The sequence below is a fragment of the Cololabis saira genome, chromosome 1, assembly GCF_033807715.1.
Source record: "Cololabis saira isolate AMF1-May2022 chromosome 1, fColSai1.1, whole genome shotgun sequence".
NCBI lineage: Eukaryota > Metazoa > Chordata > Actinopteri > Beloniformes > Belonidae > Cololabis > Cololabis saira.
The window spans coordinates 19,066,005-19,081,953 of record NC_084587.1 but is presented as its reverse complement, the minus strand read 5'-3'; the positions used below and the strand labels follow the sequence as shown (position 1 = coordinate 19,081,953).

The 15,949-nt window shown below is 42.0% G+C and overlaps 1 protein-coding gene across 1 annotated transcript in view; it reads right to left on the bottom strand.

Annotated features, from left to right (window-relative positions):
• The window catches only part of usp53b (ubiquitin specific peptidase 53b), a 42,727-nt gene that overhangs the window by 15,244 nt on the left and 11,534 nt on the right, over positions 1-15,949 (bottom strand). Inside the window, exons 9-13 of the mRNA XM_061716919.1 lie at positions 13,816-13,962; positions 12,979-13,128; positions 12,701-12,869; positions 8,380-8,502; positions 7,509-8,235 (exon numbers count right to left, since the gene is read on the bottom strand). Of these exons, the coding sequence (XP_061572903.1) occupies positions 7,509-8,235; positions 8,380-8,502; positions 12,701-12,869; positions 12,979-13,128; positions 13,816-13,962 (1,316 nt within the window). The remainder of the gene's footprint in view (positions 1-7,508; positions 8,236-8,379; positions 8,503-12,700; positions 12,870-12,978; positions 13,129-13,815; positions 13,963-15,949) is intronic.

Here is a 15,949-nt window from a genome sequence, read left to right as displayed (position 1 = left end):
GTCAGTTACGTCACTGCAAACGTCAGTTACGTCACTGCAAACATCAGTTACTCTATGCAAACTTCAGTTACGTCACTGCAAACGTCAGTTACGTCACTGCAAACGTCAGTTGCGTCGCTGCAAACGTCAGTTACGTCTATGCAAACGTCAGTTGCGTCGCTGCAAACATCAGTTACTCTATGCAAACATCAGTTACTCTATGCAAACGTCAGTTACGTCGCTGCAAACGTCAGTTACATCTATGCAAACGTCAGTTACGTCACTGCAAACGTCAGTTACATCTATGCAAACGTCAGTTACGTCACTGCAAACGTCAGTTACGTCACTGCAAACGTCAGTTACGTCTATGCAAACGTCAGTTGCGTCGCTGCAAACATCAGTTACTCTATGCAAACATCAGTTACTCTATGCAAACGTCAGTTACGTCGCTGCAAACGTCAGTTACATCTATGCAAACGTCAGTTACGTCACTGCAAACGTCAGTTACTCTATGCAAACGTCAGTTACATCGCTGCAAACGTCAGTTACGTCGCTGCAAACGTCAGTTACGTCACTGCAAACGTCAGTTACGTCTATGCAAACGTCAGTTGCGTCGCTGCAAACATCAGTTACTCTATGCAAACTTCAGTTACGTCACTGCAAACGTCAGTTACGTCACTGCAAACGTCAGTTGCGTCGCTGCAAACGTCAGTTACGTCTATGCAAACGTCAGTTGCGTCGCTGCAAACATCAGTTACTCTATGCAAACATCAGTTACTCTATGCAAACTTCAGTTACGTCACTGCAAACGTCAGTTACGTCACTGCAAACGTCAGTTGCGTCGCTGCAAACGTCAGTTACGTCTATGCAAACGTCAGTTACTCTATGCAAACGTCAGTTACGTCGCTGCAAACGTCAGTTACATCTATGCAAACGTCAGTTACGTCACTGCAAACGTCAGTTACATCTATGCAAACGTCAGTTACGTCACTGCAAACGTCAGTTACGTCACTGCAAACGTCAGTTACGTCTATGCAAACGTCAGTTACGTCGCTGCAAATGTCAGTTACGTCGCTGCAAACGTCAGTTACGTCACTGCAAACGTTAGTTACTCTATGCAAACGTCAGTTATTCTATGCAAATGTCAGTTATGTCACTGCAAATGTCAGTTACGTCACTGCAAACGTTAGTTACTCTATGCAAATGTCAGTTATGTCACTGCAAATGTCAGTTACGTCACTGCAAACGTCAGTTACATTTTATTTAACCTTTATTAAACCAGGTAGTAGCCCATTGAGATCAAGGATCTCTTTCACAAGGGTGACCTGGCCAGGAAGGCAGCAGTGCACGTCAAAAAAAATAAAATCACAAGGTTAAAAGACAGAATACAAAACAATAACAGAGGAACAAAGTAGCAATAAAATGATAAAACCATGTCTTATAAAGTGCAGATGCATAGGAGGTCACAGCCAGTTAACAGTAGGTAATCACATCAATCATATAAAGTGCAGATGTTGAGGAAGACATAACTACCATCAGGTACAGAGACACTGTCCAATGCTTTCACGCTCTAGGTCCTTCAAGATCGAACCAAAGTCATTGAAGGATATCAGGTCCGTCAGTTTAAAGTCTTTCTGAAAGGTGTTCCAAGCAAAGGGGGCAGCGAATTTAAAAGCTCTTTTTCCCAGCTCAGTGCGAACACGCGGAATAATGAAGTGCAAAGCATCATGTGAGCGCAGGCCATAATGGCTTTGGCTTCTATGGAGATATGTACATAGGTAAGCAGGGACCAATCCTAGAAGGGTTTTATAAATAATGCGCAACCAATGCATACATCTGCGTACATATAAAGATGGCCGAGCAGATTTGGCATACAAGGTACAGTGGTGGGTAAGATGTTTACAGCCAGTGACAAATCTCAAGGCACAATGATACACAGTGTCAAGTGACCGCAGACACTGGGCAGATGCATTCATATACAATACATCACCATAATCCAGCAGAGGCAAGAATGTTGATGTTACCAGATACTTCCTAGCACTGATGGAGAAGCAGGCTTTGTTTCGAAAGAAGAATCCTAACTTCACCCTGAGCTTGGAGACCAGATTTGCAATGTGGGATTTGAAGGATAATTGGCGATCGAGAAGAAAGCCCAAGTACTTGACACTGATTCAATTTCTTTTCCTTGAAAAGTTAAGATGTTAGGAAGATTTGGTGGCAGTTCACTTCCATTCGATAACAGCATGAATTTGGTTTTGTCTAAGTTTAAAACCAATTTTAGCTTCTGCAGGCGAGACTGTACAACATCAAACGCAGATTGTAAAAAGTCAAAGGCCTGTACAATAGATGACGCACAACAATAAATAATAGTATCGTCAGCATAAAAGTGATACATAGCATTTGATACATTTTTGCAGAGGATATTGACATAAATAGAAAACAGTATAGGTCCTAACACAGAACCCATCTATGCAAACGTCAGTTACGTCGCTGCAAACGTCAGTTACGTCGCTGCAAACGTCAGTTACTCTATGCAAACATCCGTTACATCGCTGCAAACGTGAGTTACGTCACTGCAAACGTCAGTTACATCTATGCAAACGTCAGTTACGTCTATGCAAACGCCAGTTACAACTATGCAAACGTCAGTTACGTCGCTGCAAATGTCATTTACTCTATGCAAACGTAAGTTACGTCACTGCAAACGTCAGTTACATCTATGCAAATGTCAGTTACCTCACAGCAAACGTTGGTGACGTCTATGCAAACGTCAGTTACGTCTATGCAAACACCAGTTACAACTATGCAAACGTCAGTTACAACTATGCAAACGTCAGTTACAACTATGCAAACGTCAGTTACGTCGCTGCAAACGTCATTTACTCTATGCAAACATACCGGTAAGTTACGTCACTGCAAACGTCAGTTACATCTCCAAAAAAGTGGACCACATCAGTCCAGCTCTGAGGTCTTTACCCTGGCCAGACTTTAAATTTCTGATGGCAGTCTATAAAGCTCTGAATGGTCTAAGACAAAAATACATCAGTGACCTTCTGACCCAGTATGACCCTTCCAGACCCCTCTGGTCATCTGGATCTGGTTTTTTTATCAGTTCTCAGAATCAGAACCAGATATGGAGAAGCTGTGTTCAGCTTCTATGCTCCACATCTCTGGAACAAACTCCCAGAAATCCTCAGTTCAGCTGAAACACTCAGGGCCCGATTTACTAAGATCCTAAATAAAGAGTACTAAATTGCGTGTGCACTGAAAAAGTTTGCGCGTGCTGTTGTTGTGTGTTTTGCGGGTGATCAACTAAGATTGCGTGCGCAATTGATAACAGGTGCAAACCTCAGTATTTAAATGAGGTGTTGCACGTCTTATGGTTTGCGGTGCAAACTTTGCGCCATGGAGAGTCTGGATGGAAAGCAGGATATAGTTGCAAGCGCAAAATGAAATTTGACGAGTTGGAGTTAGAGATATTAGTGGAAGAGGCAAATTGTTGTGCCGTATTCAGCACCCCTGCCGTGAAAAGCACCCCCTCGTATATTCAATGATAAGTAGACCAAGAAAAAAAACAACACACTGACACTTCAATATATTTATATATACACACTCACACAAACACATACTTAGGAGTTTATATTATATATATTTACAAATATTATGGAAGACAACACAGTAAGCAGGCTATTAATTAATGACATCAATAACCATTCACCCGATTTTTTTTTTTTACCCGAATCCATGAGCGCATTTAAACATGAATCATTAACACAAAACTGGACGCTAAACAGAACATGGACAACACAACATGAACAGAACACGGAATGAGAATATCATTTTTGTCAGACGAGGGGGTGCTTTTCACGGCAAGGGTGCTGAATACGGCACAACACCGGGGTATGACTGCAGAACAAGTATAGGCGCACAATGAGAAACACTTTTTTCTCCATGAAAACACGTGATTTATTTATTATCACAAATAAAAAAATGAATGTGCCTCCTGTGGCAACCTTTTGCTGAATAATACTCGATTTAACATTCAAATAAAATATTTCTCCTTTTGCATGTGGAGATTAGCACCTTCCTTTCGAACGTATTAAATACAGACGCAATCACAATCCACGCAAAAACTTTCAGGCTTGGTAAATCTCATTGCGCGTGGAAAATGGACCAATTTGCATCTTTCCCTCCCAGTATTTAGCGATTTCTGGCGGGTACGCCCCATATTGATTATTCATCAGGGCAAAAGTACTAAATGGATTGCGTGTGCTATTTTGCGCATTTGAGAGACGCAGTCCTCTTTGCACGCTGTTAGTAGATCAGCTGGCACTTTGGTTTGCGGGTGCTGTCAAGTTTGCACACATTTTTACACACGCAAACCTTTAGTAAATCAGGCCCTCAGTGTATTTAAGTCCAGCTTATTAAAGACACACCTGTTGGGCTACGTCCAGTGATCATGTGAACTCTGAACTTATAAATGTTTATGAACATTTGGTGAATGTGTAAATTCAACTTTTAAACTGGTCAGCCGGAAATCGGCTCTAATGTGCCTCCTAAAAGGGCCGCCTTGTCAGAAACTACAAACCCCCAGCATGCCAAAAAAAAAAAGCAAAAATTAGGAAAATCCTCTCGCAGAGTGATGCAGAAAAACTAGTTCATGCGTTTGTATCTTCTAGACTGGATTACTGTAATGTGTTGTTAGCAGGGTGTCCAAGTAATTTTCTGAATAGGCTCCAGCTGATCCAAAATGCAGCAGCACGAGAACTGACAGAAATCAGCAGGAGAGACCACGTCTCTCCAGTGTTAGCGTCGCTCCATTGGTTACCTGTAAGATTTAGAATCCAAAAATCCAAAATGGCTTAGCTCCGCAGTATTTACAAGACCTGATAGTGCCTTATGTTCCTGGCAGAGCTCTCCGCTCTCAGAGTGCAGGTTTACTCGTAGTTCCTAGAGTATCTAAATGTAGATTTGGAGGGCGGGCGTTCTGCTATCAGGCAACACTACTATGGAACCAACTTCCAATCTGGTTTAAGGAGGCTGACACCACCTCCACATTTAAAACTAAACTTAAAACCTTTCTGTTTAGTAAAGCCTATAGTTAGTGTTTAGTAAACCTCTAACTGGTGTTGGTAAATCTCTAGGTAGTGTAAACTCTAGTGTGTTAGAGTCAGTAGTCATAGTTGCAGCACAAGACTATAATAGTTAGTCTCAAATATAGCTTTGCGGTAGATATGCTGCTATAGGCTTATGCTGCAGGGGGGCACCGACATGATCTGCCTCTCACCATTCTTCTCCTCTCCTTTTCCCTTCCTCTCTTCTCCATTTCCATTTTCATTTATTATAAATATCTCATAGCTATCATTTTTGTCCATCGTTCCTGTAGTTTCTTGTGCCGGCCCCCCTTTTTTTCTCTTTTGTGCATGTTTGCAGGCCGGAGCCTCGAGAGCTGCGTTCTGGCCTGCGGTCCCGATCCCCCCCATCCCCGGTCATCCCGTTGCTGCTTCCACCTGCCTACGTGGATGTCTGCTGTGTGCCGCTGACGCCCCCCCCCCCCCCCCGATCATCCCGTTGCTGCTTCCGCCTGTCTGCTGTGTGCTGCTGACGCCCAAGAAGTGGACCGGCCCCACACGCACCGGGACGAAGTGACAGCCTCCGCGACCGGGGGGGGGGGCACCAGCAGCCGTACACTGCACCACCGTCCCCTTTTGATTTCAGAGTCGGGAGGAGGAGCGGGAGAGATGGGAGACCGCTTGGATCCGGACTCCGACCGAAAGAACCCGGCAGGAACCCCTGACCGGCACCCGGAGACTCAGAGGAGGCGTGAGGTTTTGAGGCCTGAGTGTACTAGTTTAATTTAGAGCATTGCAGAGCTACATCTGTGTTCAGAACTGAGATTACTGCATACATGATTATCATTGCTATCATTATTGTGTTCGATTATTTTGTAGTCGCCGTTTTCTGTAGTTATTCACGTTTGAAACGCCCGCGTTTGCCATCCGGTCTGATTGCACGTGGCGAGAGCCCCGCCATCTTTAAATACCGGCCACGCGTAGTCACGTTGTTTCGAACCACAGAGGTGATCGTGTTTATTATTGTTTGAGTCCATGCATTTAACTTTCATTTCATTTTTATTGATTGTTGTTTTTCTTGTTAGTTAATGGTTTTATGTTTATCGTAGTGTGCCATCAGGATTTATTTTGGGTATTTATTTACATCTGCTGTGGTAACCGTATGTAAATAAATTCTGATTGATTTTTAATGAGGAGTTGTTTGTGTTTCATACAATTTTGGTCACATTGATTGTTTGACACAGCCAGTGCCGAACTAATTATCTTCAATTGTTATTCCGTAAGTGATAATAAGATTTGCTTTTCTGCAAAATAATCCTAATCTCTGAGACAGATTTTCTGCTGTTAAAAGTTATAATTTTCCTGGTTAAGGCCCAGATGGTGCCCTGAGGATTATTATCATTTTGATAATTCAATTTGATAAATAGTCGACTTTATTAATTATTAATAATTGTGAATACAATTATTAAGAACCTTCTGATAACTGGACAGCTAAACTACGCTGTGGCACAACACACCTATTTTCAGTTGCCTTTGAATTAAGCTCCAAACCTGCACTGATGCTTTTAAACTTGAGTTCAGATCATATCTTAACTACTGATTTTATCTTATTTTTATCTATTGTTCTTATTTCCTTCTTTTTTGTTTAAATTTTAAATCATGTTTTTATTTGTGTTTTAATGTCTTTGTAAAGCACTTTGAATCACCTTGTTGTTGAATTGTGCTGGAGAAATAAACTTGTTTTGCCTTGACTTAAACCCTAACACACACATGTAAATTGTATGCTTGTATCAGATGGTATTTTTTGTGCATAGAGTATGTGTATTTGTGTGTTATGTCTGTCTCTATGCCTGAGTTTTCTCCAGGTTTCCAATTTCCTGTCACAGACTAAAACATGGATGTTAACTGGGGGATCTACTTTGACTGTAAGTGTGAGCTGCACAGTTGCTTGCTTTGGTTGTCTTGGTGTGGCCTAACAACAGACTGCTGGACTTGGATAGCTTGGATCAAAATAAAATCTGGAATATAAAAATTATGAATGCTTGCATGCGATTAAACAGCCACTGTAGTTATTCACAGGAATCCCTACAATCTCCCTCGAAGTGAACTTATCTCTCTCTTTTTTTTTCTTCCTCCAGAATTGGCCTTAAGTGCATTAAAAATGAAGTGCATTCTGAAGCAGTTTGAGAGAGACGACACCAGCCGCCAGGAAGCTGAATAAAAGAAAGTTAACAAAACTACTACTGTATATATAAAGAAAAACAAGCCCTCAAGCTCCTTCTCTATCTGTCTGGCCTGTTCTGTTGTTTGTTGTTTGTGTCAATGTTGGCTCTGATTGCTTGTTATTTTTTATATGTGAATTTTATAAAGAATGTTCTAACCATTGTTTTTGAAATCTAAGTCACTCAAGTTCCATTTATACATTATATCCACTGAACTAATCCACCGTCTTCTTACCTTTGCAAATGTAGCTCGGGTGTGGATCTCTGTTCTGGTCTGATAGTAAACCCATCGACCCCAGGTGAGTCAGGATTGGTGGAGCCGCTGCTGAGCCTGTCGCTGCTCTCGTACCCTGACTCTGTTCTTTGAATGGTCCAGGTGTCGCTTCGCAGCAGAGTTTTGGGGCAGCCTTTGAGTCGGCCGCCCCTCTGTTGGCTGTTCTTGCTCTCCGATTCTGCAGAGCTGTGACTCTCAGTCTTGTGCCGCTGCTCATCCTCATAAATCGTCATCAAACACTTCTGCCTCCGTTCTTCTGTGGCTCTTGTGTATTCCCGCTCACAGTCTCTGCTTTGTTCAGTTCGCACTCTTTCCTGGGACGAGGACTTGCTGCACCGGGGGCTTTCTTGTTGCTGCTGACGCCGTTGCTCCAGTTCGTTCAGTACAGTGTCCACATTCAGCACTTCCCGGATGGGTCTCCAGGTAGACTTGGACTTGGTTCTGCTTCCCCCACTTCCGCCTCTTTCCCACTGTTCGTGACAGCTCTCCTGATCGTAGCGACCCGGGGAAGTGCTGGTCCTCCGGCTGTGCCCGCCACTCTGTGCACCGCAGGACTGTCCGTGTGGCTCCTGGGAACCTCGGCTTAAATGGTTAGATGGCTTTTCTGTTCGTGGATGACTTCTTGCTTTCTCAACGGGAGGCCGCGGCCCATTCTCTAGTGGAGATGACGGTCTTGCATGTATCATGTCTCAGGAGAGAGGACACAGATCATTTATAGATTGAGAGTTATTCTGATATTGAGCTTATAATTGTGTGTTTACTAGCTTTTGTCAACTAATGTTTTCTTCCTAACGAGAGTACAATACAAGTGAATGCAAACACATTGTGGTACCTTTGTGTTGTGGTGGCTCAATTCTTTGATGTCCTCTGTCTTTTTTTATAGTGTCACCAGGCCTCTGCAGATTCTCCATGAAAGGTTCCGGGAATTTGTTAGGACTACCAAACGGATGTTTCACTGCGGGGAAAACATATGTCAAAAAGTAGATGAGCAGTTGTTCCACTTTTCCTTTTATCACTCAGTATCATTTTTTGAGCCTTGGCGACATCAGCTTGGTCCCTTTGCTTGGATTGGGCTGTTTAAAATACTCAAATCATGGTTTTATTTGAATATCCAATTGCTGTTCAATCAGGATGGAGCTTTAAAGTTTTTTAAGACTTCAGTATTTTTCTATATTTCATCATAAAAATGCACCGTCTTTTTTATTTTCTAAAAGTAAAAACAGTGGAACCCAATTAAACGAAATCTGTAATCTGTTACCGAAATCTGTATCTGTAAGTGGCAAAATTACATCTGCCTTTGCTTTCAGTATCTATGAGATTTAAAGAAGTTAATGTTTCTAGGAAATGTTGATGAGTCTCGTGCAACAACTTGGAGTAACTTAAGCTCATTGTTGTTACCTGTGCATGCTACATCTGTTGCTTGTTTACCTTTTGATATATTTGGCATAAGACTGTGCCTAATCAGAAATAATGAAGGCTCACCGGGAGACATTGAATCGCATTGCCATTTAACAGGGGAAACAACATAGACAGATACACAAGCATACATTATTGACCCCGTGGCCTTCCTCTGCTCACGTTTCTGGACGCTGCAAATGACATGTTTTACTGTAAGTTAATGCAGGCTGCACGACATCCAAAGTAAGAAACTCATTCCCAGCTCTACTGTGGGTAACTATAAGATTTGCTCATTAAAAATTCCCTCACTGTGAGTCAAAATCGCATCTTCTGCATAATATGAACTACTTTTGACTTATTTATTAACAATTAAAAACATGACTATAATACCTCCAGAAACATTCAACTCTATGCTCTTAAACCTTAAAACCAAAAAAAAATTCTCGTGAATTTGACCATGTGAAGGTAAATGAATGAATTCAACCGATTGTGCCTGACAGAATGATCCTGGAAGTTAGCATGCAGGATCCCTGAAGACAGCACATGGCTTCTGTACACACGTGGTACTCACAAATTGGTAAACCACCAAAACATAGAACTCCAGAGGACTTACAATTCAGCATACAGTAGGAGTTTTTATAAGGTTCATAGTCTATAGATTCAGATCTTAATACTCTGCTTGCACAACTGTGCCATTTCATTGAGTCTGATTTCACCTTTAAAGCATCACAAATGCCAAAGATTCATATTATTATTCAGATTATTTTGCCAGCTTTTTTGCCAGTTGTAATATTGGCGCTTTGTTCCCGTAAATAATAATCAAACACATACTTTTGTCTTATCAGTTTCAAATTCTCAAAGTTTTTTTTGTGCTCTCTATATTTCTCACAAGAACCTTGCAGCGATGGTTGACGTCAGTCATTTATTACAGGTTTTGATGGCGCCACAGTGGAGCTTGCCAGTGTAACATCTCCAATCTCCATCTTGCTGCAAATGGGGCAGGAATGCAAGAAAGAAAGCAAAGTCTCCCAAAAGAACAGATGCTGCATCATTAACTTTGGTAAAACACGCCACTGCTGCTTGGTCTGCCAACCCTGCGGTGTGTTTCTTTCTCTGGTAAGCAGGTCACTGTGAGGAACGCAAACCACGTAAACTGCAAGCATCCGCCCCGAGATGTGCCTGTTCATCTAACAGCTGCTGTCTTTTACGTCACTGCCTCTTCCCCCCTGTTTTCTAATCTATTTGAACTTACTTCATGTTTTTAAAACCGAGAACAAAAGTATGTATCAAATGAATCCCTGAAGCCCTGTCTGAAACATGGCAAGAAAAACTGCAAAAGCTGCATGTATTTATGTGCTTATAAGTGTCACAACTGCCGTGATTAAGCTGCAGTATTATGGATTTACAAATATGCTCATGTAGGCTAAAGCTCACATTCAATTTCTCCTGAAGGAGAGGCCTCCAAGATTCAGACACACCTTTGTATAACTAAAGCAGCTGCCAAGTAATCAACTAATGCACACATGCGTCATGCCACCTAAAGTAATACGGAAACTGTGTTATGCAAATGTATTGCCAAGAGACAGTGGTCTTTGTTTGCTGCAGTTGTGACAGTGGACATGAGAACAATGCTCACTTCCAGCAGTAAACCTCAAAATACAATCCAATTTAACCGGCAGATGATATGCATAATACAGTTACTTACAGTGATTGTCATAAAAGCAAGAGTCCTGTCCCATGCCAAAATATCTAGGCACCACATTAAAGTAAAACAATCCATCTAAAGAGGAGAGACATCACTTCCAAAATAAATCAAAAGGGTTCTAGATAAATGGAGGTAAACACTGGAGGCATCAATGGGAGGAGGGAGGACTGCAGAACCAGAGCATGAGTGCATTTCGTCACAGGACCGGGGATTAGGGGGAAAGGCGTGGGCGGTAATCTGCACGCAACAGAGGCATCATCCTCATGTGGAGTTCAAGCCAGCATATAAGACCGGATCCAGATCGTTCCCCACGACCGTGGTTTACCAACTCAGCCCCAACTGTAACCGCGGCTGGAATTTATTAGAGCGAAATCAACGCCGTCAAAGATGCAGAAAAAATGAGACGTTAATGATACTTTTGCACAGAGTGGTCAGATGTTACAGTGGGTTAGGGTTCTAGGAAAGAAATGATTTGACATATTTAAGTCCCACAAGATTCTGATGTACATCATGCTAATATTAGTTCAAACAACCTTGTTCTGAATCCACTATTGACTCTGATTCAGGGATGTGTGTTAAAAGTACTCAGTAATTAACAAACTACGGGATTTAGAGAAAAAAACCTTGTCTCAAGCATGATTGTTGACATATAATGACCATGTAGTTACATAACATTCTTATTTGTTTTCTCAAAGCACATGGTCTTGCAGCTGGTGTTTACTACACGCAAAATGGCATGGATCATATTCATTCTCTATGGAAAGAGAGGCAGCGTGCTCAGCCCAAATGCAAAGCATCTCAGAAGGGCAGCGCATCCTGGGCTTGGCCAAACTTTATAAATGTAAATGTGTCCAAGGTCCAGGTTGAAAGTGGGGCCCCACTCTCTACAGGAAGCGTGTGACCTCCACTCTGCACAGCCCTGACATGTTACCCGGACCATAAGAGGGATTAGGGCTAGGGTAACATGTAACTCTCTTGAGTGGTTAGGGTTAGGTCTAAAGTGGAGAGCCCTACTTTCATCGTAGTCTGCAGCCAGATCCTCTTAGCTCTGGTGGTATTATCAGAATGGAGTATGTGAAAACTTTGATCCGCATTAAAAATCAAGGAGGAGAAGCTAATGGTGGGCATGGCAGGTTTTCCACTTCTTTATGATCCCTCACTGCCCATCTATTGGGACAACGAGGCTTGGATAAAGGCTGTCAGATTGTGAGCAGAGGTTCTGCTTAAATTCGTTGCTTTATAATTATGCATTACAACAAGAAGTCATCCATCCATTATCTATGCCCGCTTTATCCTTTGCAGGGTCACAGGGGTCTGCTGGAGCCTTTCCCAGCTACTTTCAGGCAAGAGGCAGGTTCACCCTGGACAGGTCGCCAGTCTATCGCAGGGCACACAAAGCCAACATTGGAATAGACAATGATCTAAATTTCGAAGTACAAGCCTCTGAGGAGCTGTTGCATCTGCATGTCATGCATATGTTTTATACACTCCCTCCTTTCATACTTATGCATACTTTTTATCTCTCATACATGAGAGATAAAACAGAAATATGTGGTACAAAACGTGGAACATTGAGCTTAGAGAGCAACTAAAAGTTGTTTTAATTAATTTAGCTTTTTTTATAATAATTAGTTTTAACTAATTTGTAACATTAACCTGGGTTCTTTTGTGACCTTGTGTACAATTTATTTGTTGGTTTATCAGTCAAGAAGTTTGCAAGCTTTGTGACTCAGAATCGTAACACTGGCTCATCTAGAGAGTAAATTCATTGTTAAATCTGATTAAGTTGAAGGACAGAGTTAAACTGAAGTCCAGCTAATTATAAAAAGATTTTAAACATACAAATGCCACCAAATCGTGGGTATTTTTAAAGGAGAAGCAATTGCCTGTTAACTAAACCTTTCACAATTAAGGATATATCTTTAACAGTGGTGTCTGTAAACACATACATCTTAATAGCTGATGTAAAGTAAATAGAAACACAACAAATTTTGATTCTCTGTGACGTGTGCAAAGGTTAGTCAAGCTGATAGCTGGAGGATGGTCTTACTAGTCATGTCACCATTGACTTGGGCTTTGTAGCGAGGACACATAGTGGTCTGTCTTGGTGCATCTTCACTGGACACGGGACTCCCTTCAGGATTGGTGTAAAACAAAAGTAACGGTTGGAAATGTCCCCTGATACATTTAGAGGCAACATCTTTCCATTTGGATCCAATCTAGTTTAAAAAAAAAACAAGAAAAAAAGTCTTAAATTCATGTAACATGCAGTTACAGATATAAGATTTCTGAAAAGGAATGAAGAAGTTTGACAGCAGAAATCCTAACCTCTTTAACGGTGGCATCATCAAAAAACATCCACTTTGAAGATTTGGTGTGGTAGGCAAAGGCTGAGTAATGTTTACTTGAAAAACAGATCATCCCAACCAGATGCAGTTCGCTCCGCTTGGCAGTTTCATCGGTGACTCGGTTGAAAAGCTGAAACGGCGTGTATTTGATCACATATGAATATGACATGATTCCCGCCAGATGCCTAATCATGAAAAATAATGTCTCTGTGTTTCATTTTTTTCTTTCCCAACAAACTTCCCAACAAACTATATTTCCCAGTAAACTTTATCCTTCAAGATTAGTTAGTTAGTTAATATTTATTTATTTCGGTCAATCACAAACAAAAATCAACAAACAAGATAACACAGGTTTTTCCCTGGTGAACATTGTGATTATTTGACCGAAAAGGTCTGGGCTTGAAGCATAAAGCTTATCTTGCCCACCTTTTAACTGAATACAAAGTATACAAAGTGTATACAAAAAAACAAAAAAAACAAATGAAGTATCATAAGTCTACACAAAATAATAATAATAATAGTAATAGTAATAGTAATAATAATAATAATAATAATAATAATAACAATAATAATAATAACAATGATGACGATGCTGATAATAATAATAATAATAATAATAATAATAATAATAATAATAGCAATAATAATAGCAATAATATTATAATAGCAATAATATGATAATAATAATAATAATGATAATGATAAGATAATGATTATCATCAATAATGATGATAAGATAATTGAATGATACACTCCCATTTGTCTTCTGGTGCTTATTAACAGAAGATAATTGACATGAGACCTTCTGAGCTCTTACCCCGCACAAGTTCAGACGTGGACCGAGGGACTTGATGACATCATCTGTGAGATCAGACTGCTCAGCATCCCATACGAATCCGATGGTCACGATCTCAGGACAGTTCATGAGAACCCGACGGATCTTGATACTCTGACCGCAGTCGCTCTGCAAAAAACATGAGTGACAGCAGAAGGAGGTGAATAATATCAGCATTAAGACATGAGACGGAAAAAGTCCTGCATACTGGAAAACGAGACACAGCCAACCAGTCTGTTGTTTTATTATACAAACTGAAATCAAGTTGACTGAGAAGCAACTTCAAAAGCTCAAAAATACATCTTGTTCCAATTAAGTCAAAGTCATCAGCTTTTGTTAGGCTCTTTGATCTCTTATTAGGATACAGGAATAAAATCTAAAGTCAAAAATCCCCACACGCAATTATTCCCACAAGATCAACAAGACAAAAGATATCACTAAAACAGATGTTAAGATGTGTGCAGAAAGGTTAAAAAAAACGAATTTCCATGTATGAAGAACATGGTGATGATTTCAGATGAATCGTGAAGGTGTGATTTGTTTTCTGGCAGATGCTGTTCTGCTAACATAAAATTTACTGAACCAAGATCACAGCTGGAAAGAACAGGGATTAAAATAAATCTTTTTATTTGAAGGTTTGGCAAAAAACTCCCAAGTACATTTCATCATATATCAGAGAAGCTCTCTTTGTGTAAGACTGACTGAAATACATCACAAACAACATTTCACAAAAAGTTGGGAAACTTTGTATATATTGCAACAAAAGAAATTGACACAAGCTGACACAATGCTTTGGTCGAAATATAATAGATTTCCCTTTTATTTTTCCTTTTTAAAGGAGCTTGAGGCTCCTTTTAAGAAATGAGACTCTCTAGCGCCACCCTTCACCACGACGGCCGTCGGGGTTACTGCAGCCAACATTGAAGCCGGCACGGGAGAACGGGGAGAACGCGCATGCAGCGTCATGTGACGTCACATCCGCAGCCCAGCGTGGGAAATTCGGGACCGAATTGCAGCACATTTTGCAGCACACAGCCTGTTCAAGGCAACGGAGAGATACACTAGAGGGCTCATTCTTTTGGGTTTGGAACGCTTCATCTGACATTACTAGAAAACTTAAAACGTATACGGATTTTTTTCATAAATCTTGCCACAATCCAGCCTCAAGCTCCTTTAAAGAAACGTCCACCTTTTTTCATAGTGACCACCCCCACAATCCATTCAATTATCTTTGAAGGACATCATCCATCCATCCATCCATTTTCTGCCGCTTATCCGGAACCGGGTCGCGGGGGCAGCAGTCTCAACAGGGATGCCCAGACTTCCTTCACCCCAGACACTTCCTCCAGCTCTTCCGAGGGGAGTCCGAGGCGTTCCCAGGCCAGCCGAGAGACATAGTCTCTCCAGCGTGTCCTGGGTCTTCCTCGGGGTCTCCTCCCGGTGGGACATGCCTGGAACACCTCCAGGAGGCATCTGATACAGATGCCCAAGCCACCTTAGTTGACTCCTCTCAATGTCCGAGCTCCTCCCGGGTGACCGAACTCCTCACCCTATCTCTAAGGGAGCGTCCAGCCACCCTGCGGAGAAAACTCATCTCGGCCGCTTGTATCCGCGATCTTGTCCTTCACCACGATGGTCCGGCACACCGACCGCATAACTGCGGACGCTGCACCGATCCGTCTGTCACCGCTCCATCGTTCCCTCACTCGTGAACAAGACCCCCAGATACTTGAACTCCTCCACCTGAGGCAGGACTTCTCCACCCACCCGGAGAAGGCACGCCACCCTTTCCCGGTGGAAAACCATGGCCTCGGTTTTGGAGGTGCTGATTCTCATCCCTACCGCGTCGCACTCGGCCTCAAACCGCCCCAGCACATGCTGAAGGTCCCGGTCCGCTCCTGCTCCGATCATACAGAGACCGGACAGCCTTTAATAGAGGGCCCCGGACCCCCCACAGAATGGCACGAGGGGCACGGTCAAAGGCCTTCTCCAGATCCACAAAGCACATGTAGACTGGTTGGGAAAATTCCCATGAACCCTCGAGCACCCTGCGGAGGGTATAGAGCTGGTCCAGTGTTCCACGACCGGGACAAAAACCAGATTGTTCCTCCTGAAT